General features: G+C 43.6%; 1 protein-coding gene across 2 annotated transcripts in view; it reads right to left on the reverse strand.

Moving 5' to 3' along the window:
- Positions 1–11,726: 11,726 nt before the first annotated feature.
- Positions 11,727–17,036, reverse strand: part of RFTN2 (raftlin family member 2) — a 39,063-nt gene continuing 33,753 nt past the window's right edge. For both annotated transcript variants that reach the window (XM_066635929.1, XM_066635920.1), the window contains exon 10: positions 11,727–12,449. In XM_066635929.1, coding sequence (XP_066492026.1) covers positions 12,183–12,449 — 267 coding nt within the window. In that variant the 3' untranslated portion in view covers positions 11,727–12,182. The remainder of the gene's footprint in view (positions 12,450–17,036) is intronic.

The raw sequence follows: 17,036 nt of genomic DNA on the forward strand, positions 1-17,036 counted from the left end.
GCATGTCATTTTGTTTTCATTTGGGTGGCTTGTATCTAAAAGTCATTACAAAATCAACCATTTCAATGGAACTTAGTCATGATTTTTATGTCTGTGCCTAAAGAAAGAAAACAAAATTTAAGTCCCTTTTGGATTCAACAATGTAAGGAATAGTAGATATACCAATACTATATTTTGAAAATCTGAATTCTGTTAACATAATTTCTTTGGAGGCTTCTACCAAAGTAAGCAGCTTGCCTCTACCCCTGCAAGTCACAGCAATCATGCACAAGCTAGTGGGTGAAGTGTGCTGCACTTAATTATACTGTGTTATAACACATCTTGGGTGTTAAGTATACAGTAGAAGCTGCTTTCAGTTAGAAATGCCTGGCTGTTGTCAGAAAGACCTCCTGTCATCCTTGGAATGCCAGCACTCCATTGTGGGAATGGGTAAAATCATCACACAACCTGTATATTGTTTCCGCCTGGTTGGGCTGTCCATCCATTTCTCAAAATTGATACATGGTTGTGAGCATCTTTGAGATAAATAACTTGAGACTGATGTAGTGATTTGAATGGAGTTCTGTGAAGCGCTAAGATCTGCCACAGCAAGAAGTAATTTCTGAAAATAACACGAAACATCTAAGATCCAGGAATACAGAATATCTGCATTGGCATGTGACTGAAGCAACATTAATGGTCTATCTACATGCTTAAAAGGTGCAATTATCCCTTGTACTTTTGAGGTGTCAGATTCCAACTGCCCCTGCAGGATGTTTGTATTGATTCTAGCCCAGGCATTTATAACGCCAAACTTCCCACTTGTATGACTGTAGTGTGCTCTGTCTGGGGCTACCTTAAAAAATTTTCAAAAATTTCTAATGCTCCAGAATGCTGTAGCTCAGCTCATTTCTGCGGTGAGCCAAAGGGAACAGGGATCACCCATCCTTAGCCTGTCAGTTTGGTGGGGTCTACTTGGACCTGTGCCAGCCTATATCTGCATGGATCAATGAAGGCGGATCAAGTTCTGGAAGTTGGTTAGGTTTTGGTGCGCGCTGCTGCTGCAGAAACTGCCCCAGTCCTGATCACCTTCCTTGGCAGATGACAAAGTCCTGCTCCGAAAGCAGGAGTAGTTACAGGACTTTGCACAAAGAAAAAAAAAACATTAAGAGTTTCCTGGATTTATTTGTGTTTGAGTGTGTCCTTCCAGGAGCACACCAAAAGTTGTATTACACCCCGATTAGGGACATTCCTGAGGGACAAAAGGCACGGCAGGGTGTGGGCTGTCCTAGGTTCAGGACTGATGAGAGATGCTTCTTGGCAAAGGAATCTTAAAAGACTGTCCAGGTGACCTGGCCACTGGGCAGCTAGAACTTGATTTATTGTATTGCAGGACTTGTGCTTGTAACAAAATTTTATCAGGGTGGGGCACCCAGATTTGCAAAACCTTAGAGCAGGGCTGGCCAAACCCCAGCCTGTGGGCCACATCCAGGGTTCAGAAAAAGCGTTCTGCATGAGCAGCACTTACCATTCTACCATGGCACCGCATTTCTTTCAAGCTGATCCTGGCACAGGGATGTTCTGGGCAGTCTTATCTGCCCAGACACCCCATTTCACAGCCTTTTGGGATGCTGGGCAATAGATGTGACTACCCATAGCGTCCCTGTGCCAGGATCAGCTTGAAAAAGAGACAGTGCTATGGTGGAATGGTAAGCTCCACTTGGGACAGGGAGGGCTTTTTTGGGAAACAGCAGTCTCCAGTTTGGACACCACTGCTTTAGAGGAAAGGTGACATATAGATGTTCCACAGCACTACATTCTTCCTTCCCTTTACTGGCCCCTGATTAACATGACCTCCCCTAAAAGTTTAGTATTAGCTCACCCTCTTTGGGGCAAAGTCCTGCCTAGCTCTTTAAGATCGACAGCTAAAAACGAAACTGGAATTAGTATAGCTGCACATGTTTTAGGGAAAGAGAAGACAACTCGCAGCCACTTGCTTGACTGCTGGCTCCAGCTGAAGTGGTGGCAGCAAGAGGAGATCTCTTCCAGTTTCCTCTCCAGTGTTTGGTACACTGCTTTAGTGTGCAGCGGTCTTAAGTACACCTGAGGAATATAATTTTCCAAGGCTAATGACATCTGCAATGGAAAATGACTTTTTCCAGAGGCTACTATATAAGTTATTTTTTAATTGCGAGCCCTTTTGGGATGCAGAACCATTTATTGGTTTATTTTGCTATGTGAACCACTTTGTGAATGACTTTTTGTTGAAAATTGGTATTTGGATATTCTTAATTATAATACAGGCCTGCAAAATTGAAGGTCAAAAATATTTTTCAAAATTTATGGTGGTTCCATATGAATTTGTGGTACTGATTCCAGAAATGGCATCAATTTTTACCTCATGTTTAGTTTTGGAGATATATCAAAACCTCTTTAGTGATTGATTGATTGAGACCTTTATTGGCATAAAACAATTTCCAGGAGATAGAGACAATGGACAATATAAAATACACACAGTAAAAAACATGAACGTGATTAGTGAATAGTTCAAGCATCTTCCTTGTGACAAAGTCATGCCATAGGCTTTCTCACAGGTTAGTTGCTTGAACCATTCACTAATGAGGCTATTATCTCTGAAACTAGATGTGATAAGGCAAAACTGATGCCATTTTTGCAATTGGCACCCCAGATATACCCAGGAATAAGTGAATGGTTCAAGCAACCTTTTTAAGACAGCAGAAAGGGTGTTGGGCTGTGTAACTGGCCCTTGGGGAAAATTACATTTCACAGGCCTACGTGCCTTAGCAGTAACTTGGGGGGTGGGAAAGGCATCAGATCCCATCACCCACCTGAAGACATAATTCAGGACATAATAGACTAATTAGGCCTAGAATATACTAAATTAAGAACTTTATTTCCAATACTTCATGTTTGTCAATGTCTTCCATAATTCTTCACACCAAGCACAGATCACGTCTTTATTGTTCTGTTTTGGCATTAATTGTCTTTCTCTGTTCTTGTCAAATATCATTGAACCTTGATAGTCCAATTTGCTTTCAGCCTAATCCCTGTACTGTCATCCTTGAATCCTGTGCATTCCACGTGGCTGAAGGCAGTATCAGCCATTCAATCCTTGAATCTCATTGCGCCGTGTGAGGGGTGCCCCGAAAAGGGGGGATCTCAGGGTGTGGGGATCTCATCTGGTGGGGTGCTGAGGGTCAGCTGGATGGTCTCATGGGACCCCTGGGTAGGGTGTCCACCTCCCTGGGGTTCCTTGCAGGGGAAGCCTCAGACCAAGCCAAGGGGAGGGGGTTCAGGACATGCTTGTCCTTCTCCCTGGAGGCAGGACCTGAGGCCCTTGGTCTTCAGGCAGGGGCTCCAGCTCCAGCCTCCTGCCTTCCCTCTCCAGAACTGCCTGTCATCACAGGCCTCCCTGCTTTTATCCTCTCCAGCCAAACCCTCGGCTCCTCCCCTGCCACTCTCTCTAGGCCTAAAGGGGCCCTGACCCTGGCCTGCTTCCCTCCTCTTTGGTGGTTAATGGTGACTCAGCCCTGCTCACTGCTCAGGTCAGGTGAGCCCTGGGGGGACGGTCTCTCCCACCCAACTGCCCTACATCTTACCTGGTCAGCTGGAGAGGTGGTGGTGGCTCTATGGCCAGGCAGTTGTGCCCCTGGCCTGCAGCCAGGTAAGGCAGGGGTTGGACAAGGGCTCGACCCCGACAGCCATTAAACAATGAGCAAAGTCTTGCCACATGATAATGATATTAGCATTCTGAGAAATCCACTTCCCAATTCCTATCTCTTGGAGAAGCAATTACATTGTCCAATTTTTAACAACTCTAGTCTCTCAGGGATGTATGTCTGTATCCACTTGAGGGAACAAAGCAGTTTTACGTTCTACCACCATAATTACTGATTCCTAAACCAAATGAGGCAGAAATTCTATTTCCATTTTATTCCACAGTCTGGCTAGACCAGCGATTTTTCAACCTTTTTCATCTCACGGCACACTTACAAAGCACTAAAACTGTCGAGGCACACCATCGGGTTTTTGACAATTGACAAGGCATACTATGCTGCCATTGGAGGGGCTCACATCCCCCATTGGCCCTACTAATAAGTGACCTTCTCCCAAATTCCTGGGGCACACCTGTGGATCACTCGCGCCACACCAATGTGCCGCTGCACAGTGGTTGAAAATGGCTGGTCTAGACACCCACCCCACCCTGATCACACAGGTGCATCATGGATGCACAAAGACACCATGAAAGAGATGGAACGCCAGTGACTTTTGGCCTTTGAAAATGTGCCTAAATTGAAACGAGTTATGTCTCCCATTCAGCACATGGGGCATGTTCATAAGAATATTGGGCATAATTTTTTTTTTTTTCAAAGATACCGTGGCCTGGAAGCTTGGGGACTTTCCTTGCTTCTTAGAGCGCAACTACTGTACACTACAAACTTATTGGTTTAGTTGTCATAGCCCACTCCATCGAATTGGGACTTGGTGTGAGCTGCTGAGAATTAGCCTCACATGCCCTCACAGCTGACTTCTTATAGTCACTTAACTGGAAATAAATTCCATGTTGCACCATTGCAAGTTGTGGTATTTTGTGTATGTTGCTCATTGCAAGTTGTGTATCAGGCATTTGTGAGGTCTAGCTGCACGAATGATCTCACTATCTTATCCTGGACTTTGCAAAGTGGTGTTTGGTTCCTTGCCTCAGCAAGGTCCTTCTGGAGGAGGCAAATCTGGAAGGGGCTTTCTTGAGATCAGGGTTCCCTGACAGGGTTGGTTCCTCACCTCAGCAAGCCTCCTAACAGCCTTCCCCCAGTTTGTAGCACAGCCCATTTTGGCATGGCCATATCCCAAGGCAGGGAAAATCATAGGACTGGGCTGAATGTCTGGTTCGATTTTAATGCTCTTATCCTGGTATAACTGTATCCCACTGATTGTTCCATCAAATGTATGCCCACCATATCTCTGTTCTCCTTTGCAATCAAGTGCTCAAGCTCCACCACCTTGGCCTAGAGGCACTGGCATTTGCATTGAAACACCTATACATTGTGTCCTCTTCCAATTACGGTTGGCTTGTGCCTTTTTCCCTGCAGTTTTTTATGCTCTTTGACCAACTGGACGCTCTTACTGTACACGCATTTCCAAATTGTACACTTTCACTTTCTGTATGATCACACATTTGCACCTTTGTCCCCTTAGGCATGATTTGGCCCAAAGTGGATTCTGCCCAGCGCCTGGCCAGTTTTTCCCCAGGGGTTAGTTTTTAAAATCTTTGTTGATGATTCGTAGTAATTGAGATTCAAAATGAACAGTTCATATAGGCAACTTGATATTCTTTGCCTTGTGAATGACCACATTGACTTCATCAATGTAATTCTTTTTTTGAAGAAAGTCAATAATCTGAAGCTGTAGCTGGACTACTAGGTTCAGACCTATGGAACAAGATTCGAAGAGGAAAATGCAATGCCGAACATACTTGATCTCCATTTTGGATCTGCTTGAACATTGCTCACCTGTAATTTTAAATACTTAAAATTATTTTAAGGGAGTACTAAAATATCAGTGCCAGAGGGCATTTGGCTGACAGTCGAAATAGCATCCCCTGCCATTGACTCATAAATTAAGAGCTTCAGCACTTGGCAGTATGAGCATACTGCTGGTTCTGAGTGTCGGAAACATGCCATAAAGCACGTTTGCGGTACCTGGGGAGGAGGGAGCACCGAAGTAACACTGGTGAAGAGTAGCCGGGGTAAGCAGCACCGTTGGGTGGTGGTGTGGGTTTTTGGGACAGGGAGGGCAGAACAGGAGGAGGGACCAGCTCAGGAGGGGGACAGTACCAGTAGAAGCCTTCTCTGTTTGATCCTATGCTCCAAGTCAAGATGCAAAGTTCAACATGGGCCTTCTCAAATCTGCATCAGCAAAATAGCTGACACAGACTTGAGTAGCCACATTGTGGGACCTGGGTTGTTCCTTGAGGGAAGGGGACAGAATTCCCCTTCCCCAAAGGAGACTCTGGCAACCTCCCTGGCCCTGCTGTATACAGCTATAGCCATTTTGGTCCTGCTATAACCAGCAGCGCCAGGGCGGATAGGACTGGACTGTAAGACTGCCACACTTTAATGGGGCCACAGCTCCATTGCCTCAGCTAGAGGAGGCAGCCTCTCTTCCCTTAAAGACTAGCAGACTCTTAAAATGTACAGACTGGAGAGGATTCTTTTGCAATTAAGCAATTTAAAAGAGCAGAACCTTTAGAAATGGGCCTTTGTTCCTTTTGTGCAGGGTTAAGCATGCTGGGCTTTCAAATACTGATGCCCAAGAAGCTGTTTACAGGTAGAGAGCACTTCTGTTTGTGTATGTTTCCTTTCTGGCTGCAACTCAGAAGAGAGAGCAAAATTGGCAGGGCTGGCACTGCTCTAGATACAGAAGAGTACAGGTTGAGTCGAGTCTCATTATTGGCAAAAAAAGGCACTATAGCAAATCCATTTAAAAAACAAAGTTCCAGTGATTTAAAAACAGCCTTGCTGACCTTTGTGATGTAAGATAAGAGTCATTAAGAAGACAATCCATCAATCAGTCCTCCTCCAAGCTCTTCACTCAGCCCCTCCCTTCCCCAATGCAAAGCCATCACCCTCTTTCAAGTGCTCAGGGGGAAGGGAGAGGGCGCCAGTGGAGAGAGAAGTATTGATGGATTGTCATCCAGCTGCTCCCCCCCTTAAGGAGACTATTGTTAAAGGACTGTTCAGTTTTTTAAACTGATTTTAAAGGGGTGCATTTTCCCCCTTCTCCAGGGATCAGCACATTCCTTTTCATTTGCAGTGGCCATTCGTGTTGAGTCAAATCCGTGTATAAAAAATCCATGTATAAATAGGCTGGACCTGTACATATGAATCCCCTGCCAGCATGTCCTCTTGGTTTACTAAAGTTGTTATATTAAAACTGTGGTTTTCAAACTCTCATGGAGAGTTTGAGCCACTGTAAGTGCTTGTGGGGGCAGGGGGGGTAGCAGGGGCGGGTGGAAGGCAGCGGGGCTGCAGGGGCTTGGGTGCACTTACTCAAGCCTCCTGCAGCCTCCCCAGGGTGCGGGGAGCCCGGTGCAAACCTTTGCCAGGGCTCCCCACAGCAGTGAAAATGAAAGCAGAGTGATTGCGCTCCACTTCCGCTTTAGCAGAGGCGGGGTGCGATTGCTCCACTTTTACATTCACTGCTGCCAGGAGCCCTGCCAAAGGTTCACACCGGGCTCCCCGCACCCTGGGGAGGCTGCAGGAGACTTGGGTAAGTGCACCCAAGCCCCTGCAGCCCCCTGAGCGGTGCGATCCTAGGGATCACGCTGCTGCCTCCTCCCTGCCTCCAGGCTGCCCCCACCCCTTAAGGGGGCAGAGGCCAGGGCCCACAGGCTGGGGCGTCGTGAAGCCCCAGTTTGAAAAGCCCTTCATTAAAAGAATACGTTATGAATCTCTCTCAGATCTCTGGGTAAGATTCCTAGACCATGAAAGAAAAATGTTCTAAGGGTCCTAACACTGCAACCATACAGGAAAGATGTATGCCTGCATCCTTATAGCAGCAGAAAGGATTAATGAACCAGACTATTGTATTAAAGCCTGATCACTGGTCCATAGGCCAACAAAAGGGATGTGGGCACATACTAAAAGCAGATGGCACCTGAGAGGAGGACTACCAAACTACGTTGGTTTTTTCATACTCATGAGAATGCTCACTGTAGTAAGGAGTGATGTTTTTAAGAGGGAACATGGCTCATCTATCTGCTAAAGAACAACATTTTTAGTTAATGATGAAAAGACGGCTAAAAATTAAGAACATAAGAACAGCCCCACTGGATCAGGCCATAGGCCCATCTAGTCCAGCTTCCTGTATCTCACAGCGGCCGACCAAATGCCCCAGGGAGCACACCAGATAACAAGAGACCTCATCCTGGTGCCCTCCCTTGCATCTGGCATTCTGACATAACCCATTTCTAAAATCAGGAGGTTGCGCATACACATCATGGCTTGTACCCCATAATGGATTTTTCCTCCAGAAACTTGTCCAATCCCCTTTTAAAGGCATCCAGGCTAGACGCCAGCACCACATCCTGTGGCAAGGAGTTCCACAGACCAACCACACGCTGAGTAAAGAAATATTTTCTTTTGTCTGCCCTAACCCGCCCAACACTCAATTTTAGTGGATGTCCCCTGGTTCTGGTATTATGTGAGAGTGTAAAGAGCATCTCCCTATCCACTCTGTCCATCCCCTGCATAATTTTGTATGTCTCAATCATGTCCCCCCTCAGGCGTCTCTTTTCTAGGCTGAAGAGGCCCAAACGCCATAGCCTTTCCTCATAAGGAAGGTGCCCCAGCCCCGTAATCATCTTAGTCGCTCTCTTTTGCACCTTTTCCATTTCCACTATGTCTTTTTTGAGATGCGGCAACCAGAACTGGACACAATACTCCAGGTGTGGCCTTACCATAGATTTGCACAATGGCATTATAATACTAGCCGTTTTGTTCTCAATACCCTTCCTAATTATCCCAAGCATAGAATTGGCCTTCTTCACTGCTGCCGCACATTGGGTCGATACTTTCATCGACCTGTCCACCACCACCCCAAGATCTCTCTCCTGATCTGTCACAGACAGCTCAGAACCCATCAGCCTATATCTAAAGTTTTGATTTTTTTCCCCAATGTGCATGACTTTACACTTACTGACATTGAAGCGCATCTGCCATTTTGCTGCCCATTCTGCCAGTCTGGAGAGATCCTTCTGGAGCTCCTCACAATCACTTCTGGTCTTCACCACTCAGAAAAGTTTGGTGTCGTCTGCAAACTTAGCCACTTCACTGCTCAACCCTGTCTCCAGGTCATTTATGAAGAGGTTGAAAAGCACCGGTCCCAGGACAGATCCTTGGGGCACACTGCTTTTCACCTCTCTCCATTGTGAAAATTGCCAATTGACACCCACTCTCTGCTTCCTGGCCTCCAACCAGTTCTCAATCCAGGAGAGGACCTGTCCTCTAATTCCCTGACTGTGGAGTTTTTTCAGTAGCCTTTGGTGAGGGACCGTGTCAAACGCCTTCTGAAAGTCCAGATATATAATGTCCACGGGTTCTCCCGCATCCACATGCCTGTTGACCTTTTCAAAGAATTCTATAAGGTTCGTGAGGCAAGACTTACCCTTACAGAAGCCATGCTGACTCTCCCTCAGCAAGGCCTGTTTGTCTATGTGTTTTGAGATCCTATCTTTGATGAGGCATTCCACCATCTTACCCGGTATGGATGTTAGGCTGACCGGCCTATAGTTTCCCGGGTCCCCCCTCTTTCCCTTTTTAAAAATAGGCGTGACATTTGCTATCCTCCAATCTACTGGCACCGTGGCCGTTTTGAGGGACAAGTTGCATACCTTAGTCAAGAGATCTGCAACTTCATTCTTCAATTCCTTAATAACTCTTGGGTGGATGCCATCAGGGCCCGGTGACTTATTGATCTTTAATTTATCAATGAGGTCTGAAACATCTCCTCTTTTAACCTCTATCTGACTTAACTCCTCGGTCAGGAGGGGCCGTTCGGGCAGCGGTATCTGCCCGAGGTCTTCTGCCGTGAAGACAGATGCAAAGAACTCATTTAATTTCTCTGCCATCTCTAAGTCTCCTTATATCTCTAAGACTTATCTCTAAGTCTCCTAATTCATTTATACCACACTGATATTTATATTACTTCATGGTCAAGAAATCTGTAAATCTATTTAAATGGTTTCCTTTCTTAGGAAGTGTAAGGGAAGTATGTGTTCCAGCCCTAGTACTGCCCAAATAAAGCATTTACATGTTCATCTAATGCCCTTAATGCCTTTTTGGATATTTTTCTTTTACCTGTTGTGTTACTTGTACTGTTGTTATGGACTTTTGTAAGTAGTCTTCGGCATTTGCTTTGGCATGGGAATGATGGGATATAAATTTCTCAAATAAAATACAGGGGTGGCCTCAGCATCCATGAGGGATCTGTTCGTCTTGTTCTCCGGGCAGATTCTGAAATCTGCAGCCAAAATCTGCAGTTTAAGCCCCTTAAACCCACCAAAGGTGGACTCCGGTTGCCTCTGGAGGGCTTTCTGAAGCCCACATAGGCCACATCACATGCATCTACCCACAGCTTCTGTGGGTTTCAGAATGGCAACAACAAAAATACTACATTTTAGTCACGCTTTTTTTTTTTGCCTTAAGGGCCATTTTGAAGCTGGCAGAGACCATAGGAAAGCCCTCCAGAAGTGACCGGAGCACAGCTTCAGAGGGTTCAAGTTGGGCCACATCTGGCTCAATGTGAGTCCAGAGAACGTGTGTTGAGCCAGAACCACAAATAGAAAATCCATGGATTATTAGATGCAGCACAGACAGTGTATTTTCAGAAAAATAATACTTCAGTAAAAAAGGGAAAAGATCCACGTTATAGTGTAAGAAGCGCTATTCATAATTAGTGTTATAAGCCTTTCCACCTAAGGTTCCAAAAAGCAGAGGCACTCCTGGTAGCAAGCCTCTGAAACAGTTTACTGGGAAGTGCAGTAATAATTACTTTGTGCCCTCAAGTTTTTTGATATTGCAATACACAAGAGATGTGTGCATCTGAGATATACACAACACTATATATATCTTTCATACCCTAACTGTAAGGTAAAGAAAGTGTTTTGCTGTTATGTAATATCATACTGTATTCACGTCAATAAATACCTGCATCTGTTTAGATGCCCTTTTTGACTTAACAGTGCATTGCTTAAGCACATGTCTATTCAGGATGCAGAACTGCTGGCAAGAATTCCCTGGGAAAACAGGAAGAATGTGCTGTAATGTCACGTCTGCTGGGCAGACAGTAGTTTCCGTGCTGACAGTTGAAGTGTAGGTAGGCTGGCAGGCAAAAGGCAGTCACAGCTCCAAGACAGAGCATATGCTTTGCATGCAAGGGGTTTCAGGTTCAATTTCTGTATCTTCTGTTGAAAGGAACTCAGATAGCAATACTTGGGAAAATTTATTGCTTGAGCCCTTGGAGAGCTGCTACTAGTTAGACCAGGGGTGCTCAATAGGTGGATCGCGATCTACCGGTAGATCGCGAGGCAAAATGAGTAGATCGCGGAGCCCTGTCTCTCCAAACTGTTAATATGTCAGTTTCGTCTAGTGACTAGACAAAACTGACATATCTAGCTGACACTAAACTGACACTGAAACTGACACTTTAGCTGCTCTTCAGGCATGCAGCAACAAAACTGACGAAACTGACTAGACTCCAGCAGGGGCTCCATACATTAAAGGTGGTGTCTGTCAGACGCTTCCTTCCCCCCTGGTAGATCTCTGGGCCTTGCTGGGTTTCAAAGTAGCTCTCGAGCCAAAAAAGTGTGAGCACCCCTGAGTTAGACAATACTGGGCTAGCTGATTATATCAGTATACCACCCTTGATATAATCAGCAGACATCAGCAAGACCTGGGGGTTTACACTCCTGAGGGCACAATCCTAACCAGGTCTACTCAGAAGTAAGTCCTATTTTGTTCAGTGGGGCTTACTCTCAGGAAAGTGTGGTTAGGGTTGCAGCCTTAATCTCTCTCTCATTGTTTAAAGTTTTAAAACAATGACAGCCAAAGAGCCAATCTCATTACTGTATTCTTCTATATCAGTATTTTGCTTTTGTACCCATTTTTATTGCTTGAGTTGTAGACTTGAGCAAGAGTGAAAATTTGAAACTTAAAAATAGCACAGAATTCTTTTCATATGGTTTAATTGTTTGTTTTCCAAACCCTACAATGTCCATAATAGCATGTTAGGGGTCTGCTATTGTATCAAATGTCCACACCTTATTGTAAGTGTTGTTTTCCAACGGGATATAAGCCAACACCCTACCAGCAGTTTCCTTTTGAGTTGTCAGAAGCATTGCTGAGATCAACTTCATTGATGTTTAGAGCTGTGCTAGGAATGTAACATCCCACTGAAATAGACCTAATTCAAAGTTAACACTTCTGCTAAATACTATACTGTACAAGTAAAGTTTTGCTGTGAGCACAATGGTCAGCTTGTAGAGAATGGAGGCGAGGGGAGTATAAAACACATATTTGGCTAAGCAAAGGCTGAAGCTATATATATATCACTGTATATAAAAAGTAAATTCTATTTTTACATTTCTTTGAATTATATACAAGTCCCTCTAATCCAGTTACTGGTCACATACAAGTGACCTCAGTGACTCCATCTTCTTGGTCAAACTGACCATCGTCCAGTTCCGTTAATGTGCCATCACCACTGCTGAATCCACAGAAGCCTCCATACTGGGCAGATTCCTCCTTGGTCCAGCACTGGGTTGAAGGGGCTAGATGAAACTCATCAGGAGGATGTGCACGTTGTACACGATGGGAAGTGGTTGTGTCTAATCCAACACTTCTGCTTGAAACTTTGCCTTTTTCTTCCCTGAGTTGCCTGGTGGATTTCTTCTGCAATAAAAAGAGACCCTTTGAATTAGAAAAGGCTTGCAGGGCATGACTAAATGTGAACCTGGTGTTTCAGAGTGAGCAATCAAGACTAGAATGGCTATTTGCAGTATTTACAGCCTGATCCTGTGCACTGGCTTCCTCCGCAGCGAAATAAATTGTGACATTGATTGTCATTCAAGCCAGATTCAATTCTTGGCAAGCAGTTCCTCATCCTTGCCTACATAACTAGGTGTGGCCAGCACAGATCCAAGCTTGCGGGAAAATCTTTTACATGCTATGCAAGTGAACCAAAAGAGAACCTGCCAGGTAATACCCTTCCATAGCACTTTTGCACTCAAGAAAGGATCAAGACTTGATGCAGCTAGACTGACAGCTGCTGAAGATCAGCCTGGTACTCCAACAAAAGGGCACTTGTTGTGTCATTGTGCTAGAATTCAGATTCTTAACTTGATCCTATGTACTCTGCATTAATGCATAGGATTGAACTCAAAAGTATATTTTTGCAGTGCTAGAGATGCTGTTTTTGATTTTGATCAACAACAGTCTCTGGAATACTCCATTCTTTAATAGAAATGAAGTTGTCATTGACTTAGATATGTACTAAGATTATACAGTGATACTGATTTTCATTATTGAACTCATTTTGTAATGGCATACAAGTTCAAGTAGCAAAATGTCAGGTTTAATACTATGAACCCAGTACAGTACTATGAGAGTCAGATTTTTTGCCCTGCATCTATTCAGGCAAATGGTATTCACACACATTCACATGAACAGGCTCTTCTTTTTCTTTGAAGTTCTGAATCACATGTCATTTATGACAGCCAAGGCCTTCAACGGAAAATATGTTTTATCCCCAAAGCACCTCTGATTTATTATTAAACAGAATCACTCATAAAGTGACATTGTTTGACATGAGCACTGTAAGGACCTAACAGCAGACACCTGCTGTGCGGGATTTCAATATAAATAAGCTCTGCCTCTGTACAAGTGGAGCCTAAAGTGACTGATAAATCTTTGAAGCCTACAAGATGGGAGTCATTTGTGCCCTTTTGTTTAAATATTCTGTGTCAAATAGTCTTGTGGTGGGGAGATCAGCAGCTGGTCTGACCTTTACTGCCTTTGAGGTACAGAAGCATAAGGTTGCCATTCAATCTGTACCCTCTCTTTTATTTCATTGTAATTGAAAACCTCAGGCGCCTGGATTAGCACACGGGAAGTACTCACAAGAAGGCATTGCTAGTTTTATATCCTTCACTTGCATACAGGGGTGCAATGCTAAAGGCATGCAAAGACTTCAACACTGAGCCCCTTCTAGTGCTGCAGAATGTATCATGTCTATAGGAAGAAATTGCCAAAAATTGACATTAATTCAAAATTGAATTAAGTAGATAGTTCAAGGTAGAGCTGATAAGTTATTTATTTATTTATTAAACAAGTAAGTATGTATGTAAGTTGTTTATGAGCCATTTTTTTCCCCGTTGTTCTTATGATTGAAAAATGGCTGAGGAAGGCAATGTTAGAGAATGTCAACCAGTTAAAGGTCAATTACATTTAGGGTGCAATCCTAACCAACTTTCCAGCACTGGCATAGCTGTGCCAGTGGTGTCTGTGCTGCACATCCTGCAGTTGGGGGACAGTCATGGAGGCCTCCTCAAGGTAAGGCAATGTTTGTTCCCTTACCTCAGAGTTGCATTGGCCTTGGTGCTGGAAAGTTGGTTAGAATTGCATCCTTAAATATATATTTTCTTGTATAGCAGTACAGTGTTGGATGTTATTGTTTTAATCATGTCAATTTTATTGTGTTAGGTTTTTATTTAGCTACAGTAGTTAATTCAAGCTTGATGTTTCTACATGTTTATTGTAAGGCGCTTTGAGGATGTTTTATACAGAAAAGTGATCAAGTTTGATGATGATGATGATGAAGAAGAAGGCAGAACCTCCATGACATTGTCTTTTGGAGGATCCTAAAGGAAAGGCATGTGTAACTCTACAGCAGGGCCTTCCTGGTTTAAAAAAAAGTCCATTAGTATTATGGAAGATCTAAATTTCAAAGTTGCGTTTATATGAATTTCTGCTGAATACTGATCTACTTCAGCTGCCTGCAGCTCTTACTGTAGGAAAGGCTACACACTAATGTTGCACTGAAAGTCAAGCCACCCAGTAGCTTTGGATTTAAACTGAAAAAAGTGTCTTCGCTACTCGTTTTTGATGGAGGGAAGAACAGCACATCCTGCTGTTGTTGCTGCTGCTGCTCCACTGAACAGGATGAAAAGGGGCAGCAGCTCCGGGCAGGAAGCTACCATTTGACATTTTGGGGGCCCTTTGCTGGACTAGACACTTCTGAGGAAACATTATAGAAGAATCTTGGGGATTGATCTTGCTCAATAATATAATGCTATATTAAACGGAATACCCATTTTAATTCCATTTCCAGCTGATTACCGAAAAGTAATACCTGAGCAGTGCAAATGAAGCAGTGAGGAAGTGATTCAGACCAGACAAATGAGAGATAAACAAAGGATAACTTAGGAGGGAAGCAATTTTCCCTTTGTGAGGCTTGACCCCTCTGTTACGTGAACAGCTTTTCTGACATAAGTACAGCACTCCTCAAACGCATTCCCTTTCCACTGTTACACCAATGTTCCAATAAAGTTTACATATTTTTGGTATGAAATTGCCAGTAGAAAGATTACAGTAGAGATCCGATGAGCTGGGGATGTTGCTCTTGATGGCTATTCAAAATCCATTTTGATGATGAACTACAGTTGGAGGCTGGTCTGATAAGAGTTTTACTGTATATACAATAAAACTATTTCAAAATAAGTTATTATTTATTATTTTAAAATATTTATACCTCGCCTTTCTAAAAGAAATCAAGACGGCTAACAACAGTTTTAAAAATGCATTCATACATAAAACCAGAATTTAAAAAAAAAAACCCATTGAAAGCAACAAACAGTTTAAAAAAAAAGGGTCAGGTAGAATACAGTAGCAATTGTGGCATGCAGCTTATCACTCCAACCAAGTACATCTTTGATCTTGCCATATTGCTCAGCCTCTAGAACAGAACTGGTTGACAGGTAGCCAATGATCATGAAAAATCTGGACATGTGAATGGGGATAGGGAGAGGGCATGCAGAATGAAGGATATCAGAAACAATAGAGCTCTCAGTATACTACATTTTGGTTCAGTCAGGCAAATATAACACTGGCGTCAGGGGAGGGAAGCAGAGAGACAGTACCAGTGCCAACATCAATCACCAATTTTGTATAGTATTCTTTTTTTGGCAGGAACAGAAAGCCTCACCTGTTAGCCATAGCTCTTGTCAGCTGTGGACACAGACAAAGTGGCTAGTACATCAGGCTATTTCAGAGCAATGACTACAGCAACTGATTCTGCACAACCTGTAGCTATGTAAGAGATACCAGCTGGTCACGACCAGTAAGTGTGATCAATGTTTGAAGCAGAGAGTGCAGAATTTCAAAGAAGTTAAATACTGTCCATTTCTCTTGCTGCCTATGTTTAGACTGCAGGGCATTTTTAAATATAAATCAGAGCATAGAAACAACAACATAGAATTACCCCAACAACAAACCTCGTATAGTATCTGAAGTGAAAAGCAGCAGTCACCAACTCAAAAGAATGTGACACACTGAAATATGAAAACAGTCATGTTGCATCCTGGGAATCTATAGTACATCAGATCAGCGAAACTGCTGTGTGTGGCTGAAAGCTAGAAACAATGCATTGTTTTTAGTAATCAATGGAGGTTTATCTTAAGACCAATAAACTCCAAGCCAAATATAGCCAACTAGTACTGTGCCCTACGAGGGGTTTGACAAGCCCTCTCTTTTTGTAGTCCCAGACAGAGAGCAGCAAAAGGCTGCTTATTGTGTCCTGGTTGAGCCATCATTCCTGGCTCTGTGTGTGTGAGTGTGTGTGTGTGAGAGAGAGAGAGAGAGCACGTGCACTTGCCAGGGTGGTCACAAGCTGAGCAAGCCAGTGCTATGAGAAAACTGAAGGCTACCGAAAAGCATCTGGTGCTAGAATGTAAAAAAAGCTACTGTTTTTCAAAGGCAAGCCTGAAGACAAATACATGTCCGTCAGACCCTTCTTACCTAAAACAGATGTAAGCATTATTTGACAAATTTCCTTTACAATGCTTTCTCATTCAAAGAACAGAAGCTTGCTTCCCTTCCCTTTCTTTCTTTATAAGGAGCCAACATTTCCTCTTATTCTTAATTTTTTCAGCTCCTCTTTCTTCAACTCTGAATACATTTCCTGCAGCTGAAAAGACCAATTTTTGTAATCGGTTCAGAAATGAGAACAAAAAAGTGTGCAAATTCCTCAGTTAGTCAGCCCTACCTGAAATCTTACCCAGAAATCTGAAAACAGTCATTTTAAGGAAAATGCATCTGTATTACATAGAGAGAAGGTGGACTGATTAAATCAGGGGTTAACAGGGCTTGACTGGATGGACTGAGGGAAATAATGATACTATAAAGCAGGAAGTCTAGAGAGCAGAGGTTCTATGAGCCTGGGTAAGACGCCAAGAAATAAAAGTCAAAAGTAGATGTCAGAGA

Source organism: Tiliqua scincoides, chromosome 1 (genome assembly GCF_035046505.1).
Source record: "Tiliqua scincoides isolate rTilSci1 chromosome 1, rTilSci1.hap2, whole genome shotgun sequence".
Lineage (NCBI taxonomy): Eukaryota > Metazoa > Chordata > Lepidosauria > Squamata > Scincidae > Tiliqua > Tiliqua scincoides.